The following is a 17,755-nucleotide window of genomic DNA, read 5'->3' on the forward strand; positions in this document are numbered from 1 at the left end:
ACCAAGTGACTACAGGCTAGCCAATTGCAGGCAGAGTAAACAAAGCTGGTTTCTCTTTCTTCGGTGAGGTTTGAAGCGAAATGCGTGTTTCACAAGAAGGGAATGAATCAGTGTCTTTGCTTTGCTGTAAGATGTTCACTAGAGATCTCACATGTCGCGTTTCTCAAAATGAATACTATGTAACTCCTCTAAGCCATGCAGATTTTCATCTTTTTTTCGTCTAAGAAAACTGCGAATATTGATCTTCTGCATGGAAGTACTAGTGTTGCAGATCTTTGCCAACAAATAATGAAAAAAACAGATCCAACAAATGCAAACAGAGGTTTTCATTTGATCTATAAAAAAAAAGTTGGTATTGGATTGTTTTCAAGGTCAGGTCAGTAAAGCTTGCCAGTAAAACTTCACCTGGCTCGAAGTTCCTGTAACAACCCACAGGTCTGCTCAACCACATCGTGGGACTCCTGTCAGCATTACAAGCTGGGAGTAAATAGTGAAAGAGACTCCTGTCCTCTCAGAACTTGGCAGTCTTCTCCAGGGCTTGTTGTGGAAAATACTTTTTTTCAGGATTTATTTTAATTGTCTAAGCAGCAGACAGTAATACTGTTGACCTAAAACTGATAAACTCACATTATCGCAGACTTTTTTCCCCCCTATGTATTTATTGCATTTTGCAATATAAAAAGAATTTTAAAAAAAAAAGGAAAAGAAAAAAGAAAATCAATAAACAACCCCATATTAAAACCTAAGGAGAGGAAGGTATATATCTGTACAATTATCCATGCACTGCTAACTTGGCTTTTGTGAAGGACACAACACACACACCCTTTTTGTGCTTGGATAGTAACACACTCCTCCTAAGCTTTAAGTGGCCCTGACCATAGTCAACCAGAAAAATCGAGAATTGCATTAAAAAGATTGGTCTATGAAAGTATCTGTATTTAACATTGCTTCAAGGAAAAACACACTGATCCTCATGCAAAACCGCTGCATTTTTCCCCAGAGCTGCAGCCAGTGGCAATTTATGAACCAGCTGGTACGTGTAAGTATCACACAGATCCTTCATTTCTCAATTACTTATTTCACAACACCCTATTTAATGACTGAGAACAATGTGAACATGACCTACTTGGAAAAAAAAAAAAAAAAAAAAAAAAAAAAAACAGTGTCTCACTAAGGGTAAACGTGTTTCTTCTTGCATGGATGTAATTACAGAAAAAAGGTTTCCAGACCTTACAACATATTTTTCAGGGGTGTGTCTCACTATACCACATGTTCCTAAATTACTTTGGGTTATGCTCAAAGTACACGGAACCAATTGCTACTGAACCAAAAGAAAGTATAAAGAAATCAGCCCTACCTTCTCCACTTCCTGCAGGTACAGCAGTGCGATGTCGCCTGATTTCTCATAGCAAGTAATGATTTCCTGTTCACGACCAGTGTGTCGATTACTGACCGGGGATGCCACTGGCACTTTTTCCAGGCACAAACCTGCAAACAAAAAAGAAAAACAATTAGAAATCTGTTGCATTATCACAAATGCCAAAACAAGCCTGTCCCTCTTCAGGTTGAATTAGCTGAGGCCCGAGACAATTCTTATGTTGTACGTCATCCATTAGTATTTAAAAAAGACTAACTGGTTTACTGGCTGGCATTTTATAAATACAGTACTTATCAGTGTAAAACTATTTAGTTAATAAAAACTTAAGGCAGTTTTTAAAAGGCCTCCTGCCGACATGGTAAATGTGAGCAAATACTCTAGCCTTTTAAGGAGCATGCTGAAATGTAAATCTTACAGCATCTGACAACAAAAGAAGATAGAATCTATGGTGTTGAAACCAACGTATTAAAAGGGTACATAAGAACCTTTTTTTTTAAATTGTGTTATATGTTCCCATGCGTTGCTACATCATCCTCCTGCTCACATATGTAACTGAGACGGATTTACCAGTGAGCAGGAGGATGATGGGAAATGTAGTTCTGAGAGGGCCATGCGTGTACACGGGAAGCCATCTTGAGGCAGGGAATGCAATTTAAAAGTTTAAAAAAGTGGTCAAAATGTAAAAAAAAAAAAAAATAATTAAAACAATACACTCACCTTACGTAAACAGTTGTAGTAACACAAGGGAACATGTAACACAATAAAATAAAAAGGTCCTTCTGTACCGTTTAAAAGAAACATTACAAGACCACCACATCTCAACATGGCAATCTGCTGCAAATAACAACACCGACACAAACCAAGCCCAGTGAAAAGATCACACTCGGGGCTAAACGTGGGGTTTCAAAAAAATCTGATCTTATACAAAATCAAAACTGTTGAAAAAGAAAAATGGCAGGTAAATGCAAACGAATACTGCACTGACAACAGAGGCAGTAAAAAAAGCTATTTTTTTTTTTTTTTTTTTAATTAAAATGTTGACATCTGGTTGACTATGCAACAGCTGCAATCTGACAGCCATAATGAAGAAATGAACAGAACTGGGTTTGAATAAAACATCTGTTCTGTCTGGGATCTATACAAGTAAACAATGAAAATTGAATTATTTCACTGAGCGAGTAAAAGGGGGCACCTTGAGACTGCAATACCATGGAGCATATTTAACAGAGATTTCATCAGCCAACATTTAAAGTGATGATCCATTTACTGGCAGCATATTAGAAATACAGTTCATATCTGCAGAACATGTCACATGGGAGGTATATTCATATTAAACACGGTAATGGTTTGTTCAATTCTACTGGCACACATAAAACATATATTTTTAAAACTCTTTGTCCACAAGCAGATCTAGCAAAAGGAAGGCAGGTTCCTGCACAGGTGCACCGTGAACAGCTATCTACATTGTATCTGATCAGCTTTCTTTTCAGTAACATGACAAAGTGAAAGCTTCAACTCCACAACAATCTATGGATGAGTAAAATTCACCCCAAACTGTGAAAGTTTCCAAGAATAAATTCATCAGAGTGCTTTGTCCTCTCTGGGCTAATTGTGTGCAAGGGGTAAATTTCATTGGACTGTTTCACTTACTACTTTGTCCCTTAGGTCAAGGGCAGAAGGAACAGGAAGGAGAGAAAGGTAATGGGACTGGAAGCCAGTAAAGGCTGGATTACTGATATTTTAAAAGCTAGAACTTGTAAAAAAAAAAAAAAAAAAAAACCCAACAAAAAACCATAAACCACAAACAAGTAGGATTTCGTTTGTATTCTGGCACTTGTAATTGGCATTAACATTACGAATCTGTATTCTTGACACATCATTAATTGATAATTGGCACTTTCGCAGCCTAATAAGCTCCTGTATTACTTAAACAGACCTGACTAACCCCTTATCATTTGCTTCATTAAATTTAAATAAGGGTAATCTGCACTATTATAAGTTTCACCTACCGTACAGGTCTATTTACAAACACATCAGATACACTAACTACACTGTTAACCCACATACTGTAACGCGCTTTAGGAGAAAACACAGAAATGCTGCTTTATGACAAAAATTCACATCAAAGCAAGTGTGGTCAGGATTAGAAAATGAAGCCAGCAAACAACAAAAAAATGAATGATACAAAATGAATTATATACACAAAATGGTTTTATCTTGAGAACAAACATCATCTATTCTGTATGCCTCTTTGTTAATCCCACATCTATCCACACGCTATATTCAGTTCTGTTAAGGAATACACAATCAATCCTAGGGTTCCTGTAAAAACTTGAGCGCCACTGCCATCATCTGTCAGGAAGCTGTAACTGCAATCAAGTTCCAGACTGCTCTAGTGCACAGTAGTTTAATTAATGATCCAGTATTGTATAATGCATTGCTACAGTTAAACAGCTGCGAAAATGATAAATCTCCCAAAGATAATTAAAATAACCAAGGGCATGTTTAGCTGGGTGTTAATTGATGTTAATAATGTGTTAACGGAATAACGCTTGGCAACCAAAGACAGAAGTTCATAAAACATTCTTTTTTTTATGACATATCTTCAAATAAAATGTTTTAAAAGGCTATCTGCAACAAAAGAAATGTCCTCTTGCAGATGAGTCATTCGAGAATATTAGTGTTTCAATCCTAAGAAATGGCCTGGGGAGATCCAGACTCATTTTAATGTTAATTGATGTAAATATGAGTCATGCTTCAGAGAAAACAGCTAAAATATGAATGGGCTCCATACTGTTATCTTTTCTTTTCCTGGACATACAGAATTAAAACATCATGTGTTCCGACTGAGTGTTTTTATTTATTTATTTAAAATCAATACAGTGCAATTGAATTTATGTATATAGCCAGCAACAGAGATTTGCAAAAATGTAACTGCAGTATGCGCTAACCATCAGCTCAAGGTTCATACAGCGTTTCCAAAGAGGGCATAACCTACAACAATACCTGCATTCATTTGAGTTTAGCTGGTGGGCCACTAAGCAGGTTTTTCAAATATTTAATTGACTTCATGGTTAATAGAAAGCCGTGTTGTTTGCTTCATACAGTTCTCAGTTGAGTTTACTAATCAAAGGTACTGCGTATCGAGGCGCATGTCTCTACTGTGGTATCTCAGTGCCCATTGCTTACCTTTTGTTGCGTATGCTTCAGCGATCATTGACAACCTATAAACAGGGATGCCAACCAGCTGCAGATCATCAAGGCCAACTTTGAAGTAATTGCTGAGAGCCTCCCTGTAACTGCCTTCCACATAGTTCAGCTTGGCCATTATTAAACTGGCCTCTTGCATGTACTCAGACTTTAAAGAAAGAAAAGAAAGAAAAGTAGTACTGTGTCAATTCTTTGTCATAACATGAGTTCCACTTCTGTGCTAGTTAGCCCAAATAATGGGAGTAACAGCCATGGGAAATGGCCTGCAGAAGACAGAACAAAAACTATCCTGCCAACAGAAGTGACAAAGCTCTATCAAACTGTATGGCACACCAGAAACCTTGTCATATTTTCTAAAAACACATTTACAGTAACGTCAACTGCTATGGGCTTTGTAATGCCAACTCAGTGTTGGTTATAAGGGACCTGCAATGGCATTAAAAAAGAAAAAGAGATAAGTGACTATCACTTATCACAATCTATCACAGTAATAGCATGTCAAAGCAAAGGGGAAGTGTAATGTCAACTTAAAACTGGCAGTGTGCAGACTATGCTGCTCTCCAGCTGGACACAGAGAATACCAAGTAGACCAATGGCTTTTTATGACAACCTTAAAGTTAAAATATTGATGGCTTCAGAGATTTCAATTCCACATTGGTAGTCTCTCTGCCAATAAAATGTCTGACGCTAAACTTCTAATAAAAATCTGACATTCTTAAGACATTTAATAAAAGTCTTGATTTGTCAGTTGTCCAAATTCATTTCTGTGCTCTATAATCATGATTAAACTTGCTTGATTGGGCATATTTTACAGAAAAAATAGCAGTCTTCACAAAGAAACCCCATAGCGCTGTTTGTTCAAGGTGCACGAATGAATAGTTCATCAAGGTAATTATAACCTGTCACAAGAAAAACAGATAACTGGCATTCTGTAGGGTCCCTCTGAAGTCTGCCACTTCTAACAAGTTTGAAGACAAAACTGTTCTAGTAAATAACTTGCTGTATAAGCACTTATAGTTAACAAATATTTGGGTAAACACATTTTCACAAATGTATGATTTCATGCAGAGGTGCTGGCAATAAAGGCAGTTGTATTATTTATAAGAGCAAAATAATATAGTTTAACCTTTGTCATCCTATTATGCAAATACAAGTGGATATGTTTTACCTTTAGATTTCCTCTGTCAAGAGCTGCTGTCAGGTGTTTCCTGACTTCCATCAGCTTTGGCTTGGCTCCGCGAGGGCTCGCTCCCTGTTTGATAGGGTTCTCTTTGAGGTACTGCTGAAGCTTTGCTTCCCCCAACAATAGCTCAGCCAAATCATCTGCAAAGTGAATGTAAGTCCATTAATAATAAAGGTAAACCATTCCATCAATAAGCCTGTGCTTCTGAAAAAGCAAACACATCAGCAGCATACATCCTCAGCTGAATCTAAAATGACACCACTGGTAATGAAATAGTACTGGAGATGACCAACATACAGTAAACAGTATGCATGTAAAAAAGTAAGTGTGTAACTAGTGCTAAAGAATGGTCTTAACAAATTTTATTACAGTTGGAAAAAAGTACTAATAGTAATGTTGCTTTAGGTAAGGAATTCCAAGACTAATGCTATTCGGGGGTCTGTGAAGCCAGCTGTAAGTGTGATGGGCTGACAGCCACTAGGCTATATCCTCATCACCAGGGAAATAGCTTTGGACTTCTTGAAGTTCACAGGTCATTTCATTGATCTTTAGTAGTCTTAACGTCACATGCAGAGGTAAGGTATCCCCTTAATTGACTGGAGTTAATTGGCCAGTTATATTTCTTATTTCACTTCTGGTTTCAAATAGAGATTCCGGGTATGTGGGATGTGAATTTCTATCTCATTAACAGTGAAGACGTAATTTACATTGTGTTAGATATATGTAGCATTTAATACCTTTCAGTGGGGAAAAAAAAAAAAAAAAAAAAAAAAAAAAAAAACTGCTTAACTGTGTAAATGTAGGGACATGCTGGAGGACATTCCAGGTTTCCTGCAGGGCAGATCACATGCTTCAGTGTGGTACAGTGTTCAGCACAGGATTTATCATTGATATTTTATAAAAACACCCGGATTTGACGTGCCTTCAGACCGTTCTCCGTTTTATTGATTAAATAAAGTGACAGATATATTTAAAAAAAAAATTCTAGAGTTCAGCTCCTGAGATGCAAGTAATCCTGTTTTCACGGAGGTCTGTGTTAATTTGCACAGTTTGATGGTTCACACACAATACCAAGTATGTGATATTATACTCTTTCGCAAACCCATGCAGTACTTACTTTATGGTCTCAGACTCATTAATTAGGACTGCATAATACTAAACAAACTAGCCCATTAAAGTCAGTGGTATTATGCATTAAAAACTACAAACTGGTGTGAGTTAATTAAAACCTATACCTTTCTTCCTAAGCACTCCACTTTTGCCGAGAAGTGTCTCCACTAGCACCCGACACACAGTGCAGTAATAACAGTCACTTGAAAAACGAATACTGCTGGCCCAGCCTGCTTTTCCTCATTAATCTCGCTTCGGGAACTTATTTTCCTACCACCCCCCCCCCCCCCCCACTGACTAAATAAACTGTAAACAAACTACATGATTGTTCTTGCTATTACCAACCATTACAAACACAACAGTTACATTTTGTGACAATTCACCTTCTGTCTAAATACTCTGACCAGCTAGGCACATATTCATAACAAGTATCCCTCCCATTCATCCATCTCTATTTTGCAACGATTCTATCAGAAAACCCCCAGGCTTTTGCTTGCACAGCAGGCCCTGTAATAGAGATCATAATATATTTGCTACTTCCTACCGTTTGCGATTAATTTGACAGACAGCTGTCTAATAAGATCTGGGATTCTGTCCCATTGACCCTCAGAGCGGCAGCGCTCGATCTCTGTCTCCAGCCGTGACCCCGACTTCTTCGCTGTCATCTTCCCCAAAACTGAGTCCGAGGATCGGTGACCACAACAAACCGGGTAGGCAGCTTCGGCAGCAAGACAAGAGCAGAAGGAAGGGAAATAGCGACATCTAGTGAAAAAACTAAATAAAATCTCATCCTGACGCCTGTGACTGGATACTCTACGCCTTTGAAATGATGGGTAAAAATCTTTTTTATTGTGACTATTAAATTGGGTTTTCTGAATTAAACAAAAGTTATACAGTAAATCGTCAGGTACAAAGTTGTACCGCAATTAAGAATAACGCTATCACAATATAGGATCAACAACAAAGCAACAACACTGAAATGATTTACCTTTTTTAAAATAAATCAGTATATTATTTATTTGTAACTAGCGTACAAGGTCTGAAAAAAAAATCTCACTTTTATTAACAATATAACTACCCGTATATAAGGTACATTTTCCATGTGTCTTATTAGTTTACATGCATTATTGTAATGTGTGAAGTGTCTTTTAACCTCCAGCAGAGGGCTCCCGAGGTGTTTATTACTTCTACAAGCAAAAACACTAGAGCACAAATGCAATCATCCCTGGACCCAGCACAGGGAACGTTATGTTTCAACTGATTGCACACAGCACCAGAATCAACTATGCAATCCAGAGAGCCGATGAATTTCAAGAGAAACGTGTCTTGATTGGACCTGAGATTCCTAGTTGTACTACAGGATGTGCTTTCAAATACAGATGTGTTGCATAAGGATCAGTTTTACATTTCAACATGTGATGAAGTTACATGCCAATTTCCAGTGTGAGCAATGACATGAGATTTTATATAGTAGTTTTAAATTGCTCTCCTACTCATAACACAAGTCTTCAAGAAGTTGGAATAATAACAAAATACACGTTTTGCAGTGTTCTGAAAATGCATCATCGTGTTTTTCAAGTAGTTTCGTTTTTTGGATTGGTTTGAAAAGCTAGTGGCATGAATAACTTACATAAATAAACTACAGTCAAACCTGCCTTGAAGACCATCTGTTTAACAGGACCATCTCTCTACAGCCACCACTGATGAATCCCCATGTTAAATGATCGGATATGGAAAAAACACTTTTAGCCACGCTTTCGAGTGGTCGCTATTAGCAGTGTGGTTGTATTTAGCTCTCACTGGCCAAACTTATTCTGTGGCTGATGCACAAGACAAATTATCATCTCGTTAAACTTTGGTAATGTTAATATAACGGTAGTCCATCAAAATATGCACGCAGCATTTACCATATTGCATGTTTATTTTAAATACTGACGTGACTGCATATTTTGTCGATACACTTTGTGTCTCATGTCTAGGATTTTTCACTACAAATCACCATGGATAAAACCCCTGCTTCAGTACTGGAAAGTCGGATTCAAAAGGTAGTCCAAACTCAAAACTAGTTTGTTGCATTGCCAGGTCCAGAAGTCATTATGTATAAAATGGCTAATGCAACCTTTTAACTTGAACTCTAGAACGGAGGCATTGTAATACTACAATGCAGAACAAAAATAGCAGTGGTTAATGAGTGGTGAATGTGAGCTTGCTTTTAATTATACAGCATCCTTGAATAGCAGCACATTATTTATTGTATGTACAAATTCATATCATGATGCAAGTATGGTCTTATAACACAAGACTACTGTTAACAATCATCTTCCTAGAAGTCATTCAATATTGTCCATCTGAAACAATATATTCCTGCATATTGTTATAATTTTCCATTGTAAAATCTTTAATACAACAACAATAGTTATTTATCAACATTAAAAATAGACAAGCTTTTGTTTTATCCCTTTTATATTTAACTACTGTACTTTTCACTGTTTGAATACAGTACACACTTCACTTGTATTTGGAGAGCTGTTGCTTCATATTTTAAATGAAGCATATTACATTGAAAAGAATTACATGTAATAAAGTCACTATTTAATTATGCATAAACTAAATCTGTACTTACAAGATGTTAAGCCCTCCTCCTAACAAAGCGGCAGTACAAAGGCAATACATTTACATGCCGTCAGCACTGTTCTGAGGACAGCAGCAATGTAATCTGGCAATTCTTATTCCACAAAACTGCCATTCTGAGGAATCTTCTTCAGAGGTAGGCTTATGCTTATACTGCATGTTTTGAGTGGAACTTGCTTCCATTAACACTGAAATTGAATGTATCACTAATGTCATATCATATATATATATATATATATATATATATATATATATATATATATATATATATATATATATATATATATATATATATATAAATATCTCCATTAGAGCATTACATTTATTTTGCAACATCACATTTTAGACAGAGGCATTATGAAAATGCAAACCTTCTGTAAACTTGCATAAATGAAATTTGGCAGATTTTTCCTCTACTTTCTCAAATTGCAGCGCAGGAACAGTCACCTTTGCCTTTGTTAAAATACAGAAAAGCTAAATGAAAGCCTAATTGCTTATCTTACACAGTAATACATATTTGTCTGTAGAAAAAAAAAAAACGGGATCATCATGATTCCCTTACTGTAGGTGAACAGCGACAGAAAAAAAAGAAAAATACTCAGGTGAAACCATGACAGCAGCAGTAATCAATGAGGTAAATAGAGCAACGGTTCCTGGTGAAGTGGTTAAATATCAGTGCTCTGCAGTGAGGAGTGTCTTACTGGGGGCAGCAGCGACCATATTCACACCTGCTGAAGCAGTCAGAGACAAGGGTTTGGCAGGAATCCTATCAGCAGAAAACTGTCACAAAGGTGACTGTAAAGCTTGATTTCCACCAATAACCATTTAAATGCTCAACTGCATGCCAGACCACTGTCCTTTTTAAGGTACCATTCTCATTTAACCTATTAAATATGTTTCCACCTGCAATGTAACACACAGAGATGAACAATGGATTCCAGTACAGAGTGATGGGTAGCAGACACAGCTAAAATGCTCAGGCACATCCTTAAGAACCATTCCCAAAACTTAAAAATAACCATTAACTTCTATCCACTTAACCTTTTAAAATGATATACATTGGCTAAGCTTGCAGAGTAACATACATGAGCTATTACCAGATGGGCTTACTATCGAGGCTGTTTTATATACTCATGTGCAAAGGGACAAAATGCTGATATTTGTTCCTGTTTGGAGTCCTGTGTGGTGTCCATCTTCAACCCTTTCAAAAACACTGTATGGCCATGAAAATACCACTTTGGAATTCTTTCAGCACTCAGATTAAGCTGTTCACTGCTACTGGCAGCACCTCTCCTTTCCTCCAAGGAGGAGGAAAGACGGCAAGTCACAAAAAAAGAGCAAAAACACTAACTGCAATTATCCATGGCACCTGGAGTAACAGTATATACAATATACACAGTATACATTATGGAGAACAAAAAATCTACTAGCTTTATACAATGAAAAGAATTGAAACCTAGATATATATAAAAAAAATGTGCGATACATTTGATGGCACCAGTTTATATCCCTTCGAATTAAATGATGGAAAAAAGAAGACTAGGAGTGTTTGATGGTGTATTTTCCTTTCTGAAGCTGGGAAATATATAGCTTAGACTTGCTGCCATCCAGTCTTTTGAACCAGACTTCATCGTGGTTTATGGTGGTTATTATGGCACTGCATAAAAAAATAAACAAAAAACAATTAGAAGCATGATTTAATATGAAAGCTTGGGTGCAAAAATTGACAAACTGAAATACCAACTGCCTGGATCATCTTACCTTGTAGGATATTCATCTTTCTTGTCAATGCATATCGTTTGCCCACGGCTGTACCACTCTCCATCATAAAATAACCTTCCCTCTTCTGATCGGGTGCTGTGCTGATGTTTTTCACTTTTTGTCGAAGCTGGAAGTGGAAATGTTCAGAGTTTGAGATGCAAGCCTGTTAAACTGTGGTGATAATGGACCTATTTATCTTTATAAGCAATGACTGTGTTGGACATTTTTCTGAATAGGTGTTCCCAGGTATAAATATATATATATATAAATTCACAGCTGTTTATGCTTCAGGTGAATTGTGTTTAACCATAAAACATACTAACAAAACATGGAAGCAAATATAAAACCTGATTGATCCTTACTTTCTGGTTTTGCTCTGTGGGGTCCCAATGTAGCCATGGCCTGAGGAAAAGATAAATAAAACCTGTACTGAAGAAACACATGTAATCCTTCTGCAGCTGTGAAGCTTTATACTTGAAAGCACTAATCATAAATACCTTTCTAATCGCGGTCCAGTCTTCAAGTATATCAAGAGCTCTTTTTTTTTTTTTTAAATAAGCATGCATAAATACCTTTCTAATCGCGGTCCAGTCTTCAAGTATATCAAGATCTTGCAGCATGTAAACTATATATGGTCGTGAGAAAGTTATGGAAACTTGTTATGGAAACAATGAAAAGGAATACATAGAGACAAAACCATTTGTTGGCAAATCCGTCATTCCAAGATGTATCAAGCTCAAAAGGATATCTGACACAACAACTGGCTTCTTCTTTTTATCAGGGCTAAAGGGATCTTTTTTCTTGTTCTTCCTTGATTGGATTTCATCATTCCATAATTCTAAAGGAAATAAAAAATGATTTATATATAAAACAGATCTGTTCAGCTATTTCAGAGGTACTGTTACCCCAAACAAAACCCATAAGTTGGCTGACACTTTGCAAAAACATTTGACTATATTTTGGAAATAAAATGTAGGGCACTTTAATAGAAGCTCAATATACCCTGAACATTTTAAATCACACACTATGCTAATACTTACTAAGTTTTAGTTCAAGTGAATAATAATTTACGACTGATATTCATCTTCCACCAACATGGATTATGTAATTGCTAACAGCCAGATTCAATGAATGCTTCCCTTTCCTTGCCTGTGTAATTTCCACGCATACCCACTACAAATACAACCACATCTTAGAATCCTGATATCCTGAAATCTGCCTTACCTGAAGTGATGTCTATATTGTGCCTATCTTCTTCAAGTCTTCTGATTTTCTCTTCCAGTTCGCTTTGAACAGTGTCGAATAAAAGCAATTTTTCACTCTTGGGAAAGAAGATGACATAATGAGAAGGATCTGAATGATGTCTGGCACAAGTGCATAAGATGCTAGCCTGCTCTGTTACACCAAGGAAGAGAAAGTATAACTAGGATGAGCACAAATTCTGCAACATTTAAAAAAAAAAAAAAAAAAAAAAAACACACATTCATTGTGAACAGGGTTCAAAGGCCAGGGTACTCACCTCCCAGTGCTGGAAAGCTGCTTGAATTTCACAGTCATACTTGTTCTTCACAGATTCTAAAGAAAGCTCCCTATAGATCCCTGTGAACAAAATACAATAATGCAGAGGTTTTGTGAAAAAAACAAACAAAAAAAAACAAACAAGAACACTTGACTATTCCTCATAAGAGCATTGTGAAGGATCGGCAATAGTTAATTACAAAATAAATAAGACACAAGCACTCATTGCTATATATTCCTTAAACATCTTGCAAGGAAACGCTGCTTACCTGCAACTTTACTTCTAATCTGCATGTTGTCCTGTAGAGTAGCCAATGGCTCCAGGTATTCTTGTGCCTTTCCAGCAATTACTTCTTGTAACTTGGCATCCACCTGACTGAGCCGTTCCTTATAAAGCCTAGCCATGAGAAAAAGGGAATTCAGGTTGAGCAGCTATCGTGTGTGTGTGAATGTGCACAAATATTCCAGATCCGCCCAAAATGTATGACTTACAAACAAACATTGAAAGAAAGCTGGCACTGGTGGTGCAGGCAAGTATCTCTCTCACATTGACAATGCAAAAAGCTTCCATTGTTTAAACTAATGAAGCATGTTTTATGGTATTTAGTATTGAAAACATTGCTACAAGACATGCTAAACTTGAAACATTTTAAAATACGTTGTAAAGATGTAATAAAAAACAAACCAAACATGAATGATACCTAGGTGAAGATATTTTAATATTGTACACTGTTTGTTCTGCCTTTAATAGCATAACTTACTGGTCTTTCAGATCTGTAAACTGTTTTTCTAGGTTTGTCATTTCATCTAAGCATTCAACTCTTCTCCTTTCGCAGTCTTCATCATCCATCTCTGAATAAAAAGGTGTTTAAAAACAACATTGAAAGCTAGTACATTTTCATAGTTGAGGTGAATTCAAATATACTTGAATTTCAAATGATTTTATAATGTCTTATAACTCACTGCAGTACAGAATATAAATTAAGCACAAACTTTCCTTATGTAAAACTATTCATTGTGCCAATTTATGCATGCTTATTCATGTTTTACTATCAGCGGGACCTTTATAGTTTGTTTGCAATTTCTAACTTTGAACACCATCAGCTGGCTAGAAAATTCATAAAAAAAATATCATACTGACAACAAATTATTTTCCAGCAAAACGACGGGGAATTTTCATCCTCTAGCAATTGTTCCATTATATAACATACTGTTGTCAATTTAAATGTGTTTGTTTTCCATATTGAGCTCTACGATCTATTAGGGTCTGAACTGTATTTCATATACAGACTCACTCAATTAGGTCACCCAACCAGACAAAGAAAATGGGCTTATAACATAGGGTGACAAAAAAAAAAAAAAAAAAAAAACCACACACACACACAGCTTATCGTACCTATTTTAAAGCACATTGTATCGTGATGAATGAATGTGTTACAGTATATTGTTTACAACCCTGTTTTACGACACTGTTAGCAATTTACTGCAACGGCGCTGTTGCAAAATAAAAATAAAAACACCTTGCATCCTCGTGCCGTCTAAGAATTTGCAATGAAATACAGAATTACCCACAAAAATAACGTGAACACGAATGTGTACCCCCACCTGAACTGTCTCCATCCTCTGAAACTGAAGAGGTCTCTGTGTCCTCTTCGTCGGAGCTGCTGCCGTCGTGCTCCGGGTAATCGACCTCCATTTCCTCATGGTTACTCTCCTTCTTCTCCCTCGAATGCACCGGCATTGCAGCTCTTAATTTTTCTTAAACGGCTGAGAGACCGGAATGCAACAACTCTTCTATTTTTAACAAGTTGAATGCAAAGCTGGGTAACAACCTAACAGTTACCTTACAAATGTGGGGGGGTGATGGGCAGTTATTTTAGCCAATCGTATGCACTCGAAGGAGAAAGCTGATGACCTAGTCCAATCGGGTTTAAGAGGGGTGGTGTTTGAGGCATACCTTGGATGGTTGACTCGCGCTATTTTCATCTCTTAGTTTTCTGGGAGTTGAAGTTCACAGGTATTTTGTTCAAAGGGAAAGTTTCTAGAATGCAAGATGGATGAAAATACACGTCCCAAAATGCTATGCGCTTCTTTTTTTTCAGTTTACAAACATAAAGCGTCTGCGAGCCTATACTAATCAATTGACTATGAAAATATAGTACTGTTAAAGTTGTAATTTATGTTTTTATAATAAAGTAAAATAGGCCTGTTAAGTTGTAAGCAGGTAAAATATGCCCTGTAATCCCTCCACATTACATTTGATTAAGTGTCATAGTTGTGTTTAGATGGCAATTAACACCGAAGAGCCCTGACAAAAAACCCTCAAACTAAGCAAACAGCTTTCTCCCGTTTCCATGACAACTAGATGTCCCACTGTTAAGGAACTAGAACTCATATCACAAAAGCCAAACAATTATTCTGATGTTGAAAAAATAAAAGTTTAAGGGTTTTATTTAGAAATATATTAGAAGCAGGAAGAATAAATTCAACTTTTTTTGCAGCAATAGGGGGATGGATTGCTCTGTCTTGATTAGTTTATTTTCCTGTCTTTAACTCTCCGCCATATTTGAAGACATGTATTATTCTCTTTGGTAGGAATGCTGTGTTATGTGTGAGGTGCGCTTCGTGTGACGTTTTCCTGTAAAACGCAAAGATTCCCGTTCGTTTTATTTATTTATTTATGCATGCATGTATGTATGTATGTATGTATGTATGTATTTATGTTATAAAATGTAGATTTGTTTGAAATAGTCTCAATTTTAAATGATAATTGTTGCAGATTTATTTTTTAATTTGAAGCTACATAGGGGGGCTCCCTTTTCTGGTCCCTCTATTTGCTTTCGGTATGTTTTCTAAAAAAACGCATGGGGACGTTAAGAAATCGACACAGAAAGTGCTGGAGACCAAAAAGGATGTCCTGACTCGCCTCAAACACCTACGAATTGTCATAGGTGAGCTTAAAACGATTTAATTCTTATGATACTGCTGCTGACGTGTGGGTCTTCTTGTTGTGGAAATGCAATTTTGGGGTTTGTCTCCTGAAATTAATTACTAAGGTACGATTTTCGTAGGGGTCTGGATTGGCGATTGCTTGGGTTTATGTATTGTTTTACCATTCGCCCATGCAGTGGATTTACGGTCTCTCGTAATGTGGTGAGAAGAGTGTTGAATAACAATCGCTTTTGAGGTAGCCTTTTTGTTTTGGGGTACAGGTAATTATTTATTTACTAAATAAGACGTTGATTTGCTTTATTTAAGACATTCGTCGTGTTTTTTTTTTAACGACTTTTAAACTGTATGAAAAATTAGTTTTCTAGTACATTTCATTAATCATTCGTTTATGGGTGTGTCAAATAAGTGTGTCAATTATTTCTGCATTTTTACATTGGGAAGCCAGCATGACAAGTACGTGTAGGTTGGATGTGCTTTTACCACAAGCCATACAATACCAGGAGTTAGTCATACCTTCGCAAATCTGTAATGTGAGAGAGTAATTTACAGACGCTGCACTCTATAGTCTTCTGCCGATGGAATGTTGCGAAACATTACACGAGGTTAAGTAAGTACACGCTTGTAAACAACATTTAGGACTATACATGCAGCACTGTGCGTTTGAATTGTTTGTGAAGCAACTTCACCAGAATCACCTAGACTTCCAGGAAAGTGCAAATCTGCAAGAGGGGCCACATAGCTTTGCAAAAGTAGGGTTGCAGTATGTATATCAAAAAGGTAATGTGAGCAGTTTTCCTTTTTTTTTTTTTTTAAAGAATTTAAGGTATTCAGATGAATGCTAGTTCACCCAGAACAGTTACTATACTATGCAGTAGCCTGCAGGCGTATTTTTTTTATTTGTATTTATTTTTTTTACCTTTGTCTAAATGCAAATATAAGTGGGAAGTGCAGTGGAATCTGTGCTCAAGCTGTGATTTAAATCCTTGCTACAGGCAAGTTCTCCACGGTGGCTGGGAATGTAGTTGAGTGTCTTTCACGTAGGGGCTTTTGCATTTTTCTTTGGAATTTATCTGATGAATAAATGTTAATTTTAGTGGCACTGTTCTGGAACAGCACATTTTAAAACCTGCCAAAATTAAAATTAAACCAATGCATAGTGGTGTAGTTAATACTAATGTTAAATGCACAATTTAACAAGATGCACAAGTTAGGACAGAAATTTTAACAAATTGGGAAAAGGAAGAAAGCAAGCAAATCCAGAATCCAGTTCAGTGATTGGTTTGTATGGCTATTATTGTACTTCTGTAAAATAAGCCTATTTCATAGAAGTATAATTTTATATTCGAATTACATTCGTAATGTTTGTCCTACACGTTTCTTTGATATTAGAATATCTGTAAGAAAATAGTTCAAGTACACAAGTTGCTAACTAGTGTAATCATCATTTAGAGGAAACTCAATCAGTTTGAGTGTAATTATAGTGGGTTGTTCCATAACAACTGCTGATATAATTTCCCTAGGTACTGCTATTCTGGTACTGGTGATTTACCCCTCTGGAAATTGGCAGTGGATACAAGTCCATTTAGTCTTGGTTACTTCCTTTAATGGTTTTAGACCATTGTTGAATGCTGCTGTGAGCAAGTATGTCTTTTACCTCGCTGCTCTTGCAATAAGCTCATAAAGTCAACAGGAGGTAGTTTTTGTTTTAAGAGGCATACTGTCTGGCATCGTAAAGGGAGAGTTTGTAATTAGTAGAATTTCTACTGTACATTGGACTAGACCAGATTGTAGCATTTTTGTATCTAGATAGTAAACATATTAGTTGTTTTACTGTATTTGTTTATTAATCGATGCCATGCAACTCCAGAGGTAATAAACACCTCTTACAGTACAAGACCATCCCGACCCTGGAATCTTGCAAACATGCATTTGTGTTTTAAGATGTACTGTAATGTAAGCCTATTATATGTCAACTGTGTTGTGACCAGTTCCTGAAAAACAATTTAACATAC

At 36.5% G+C, this 17,755-nt stretch overlaps 3 protein-coding genes across 15 annotated transcripts in view; 1 reads left to right on the plus strand and 2 right to left on the minus strand.

Annotated features, from left to right (window-relative positions):
- LOC121324213 (tetratricopeptide repeat protein 7B) overlaps window positions 1-7,623 on the minus strand; it is a 34,802-nt gene extending 27,179 nt beyond the window's left edge. For all 3 annotated transcript variants that reach the window (XM_041265845.1, XM_041265846.1, XM_041265844.1), the window contains exons 1-4: window positions 7,426-7,623; window positions 5,757-5,911; window positions 4,568-4,736; window positions 1,358-1,488 (exon numbers count right to left, since the gene is read on the minus strand). In XM_041265845.1, the coding sequence (XP_041121779.1) occupies window positions 1,358-1,488; window positions 4,568-4,736; window positions 5,757-5,911; window positions 7,426-7,546 (576 nt within the window). In that variant the 5' untranslated portion in view covers window positions 7,547-7,623. The remainder of the gene's footprint in view (window positions 1-1,357; window positions 1,489-4,567; window positions 4,737-5,756; window positions 5,912-7,425) is intronic.
- Window positions 7,624-9,833: 2,210 nt separating this feature from the next.
- Window positions 9,834-14,644, minus strand: LOC121324002 (breast cancer metastasis-suppressor 1-like protein-A). The gene is made up of 10 exons (XM_041265369.1): window positions 14,397-14,644; window positions 13,553-13,643; window positions 13,061-13,188; window positions 12,793-12,872; window positions 12,498-12,594; window positions 12,022-12,111; window positions 11,846-11,910; window positions 11,636-11,675; window positions 11,274-11,400; window positions 9,834-11,169 (listed from the first exon to the last, which is right to left on the minus strand). Exons 1-10 carry the CDS (start codon window positions 14,530-14,532, stop codon window positions 11,052-11,054), a joined length of 972 nt encoding a protein of 323 aa, XP_041121303.1. The 5' UTR covers window positions 14,533-14,644; the 3' UTR covers window positions 9,834-11,051.
- Window positions 14,645-15,369: 725 nt separating this feature from the next.
- LOC121324771 (ral GTPase-activating protein subunit alpha-1-like) overlaps window positions 15,370-17,755 on the plus strand; it is a 48,065-nt gene continuing 45,679 nt past the window's right edge. For 6 of the 11 annotated variants that reach the window (XM_041266934.1, XM_041266938.1, XM_041266935.1 and 3 more), the window contains exon 1: window positions 16,373-16,520. In XM_041266934.1, coding sequence (XP_041122868.1) covers window positions 16,388-16,520 — 133 coding nt within the window. In that variant the 5' untranslated portion in view covers window positions 16,373-16,387. Of the gene's footprint in view, window positions 15,743-16,372; window positions 16,521-17,755 lie in introns of those variants that run through there. The other 5 variants (XM_041266936.1, XM_041266942.1, XM_041266943.1 and 2 more) reach the window with 3 other exon arrangements.

Source organism: Polyodon spathula, chromosome 12 (genome assembly GCF_017654505.1).
Source record: "Polyodon spathula isolate WHYD16114869_AA chromosome 12, ASM1765450v1, whole genome shotgun sequence".
Classification (NCBI taxonomy): domain Eukaryota; kingdom Metazoa; phylum Chordata; class Actinopteri; order Acipenseriformes; family Polyodontidae; genus Polyodon; species Polyodon spathula.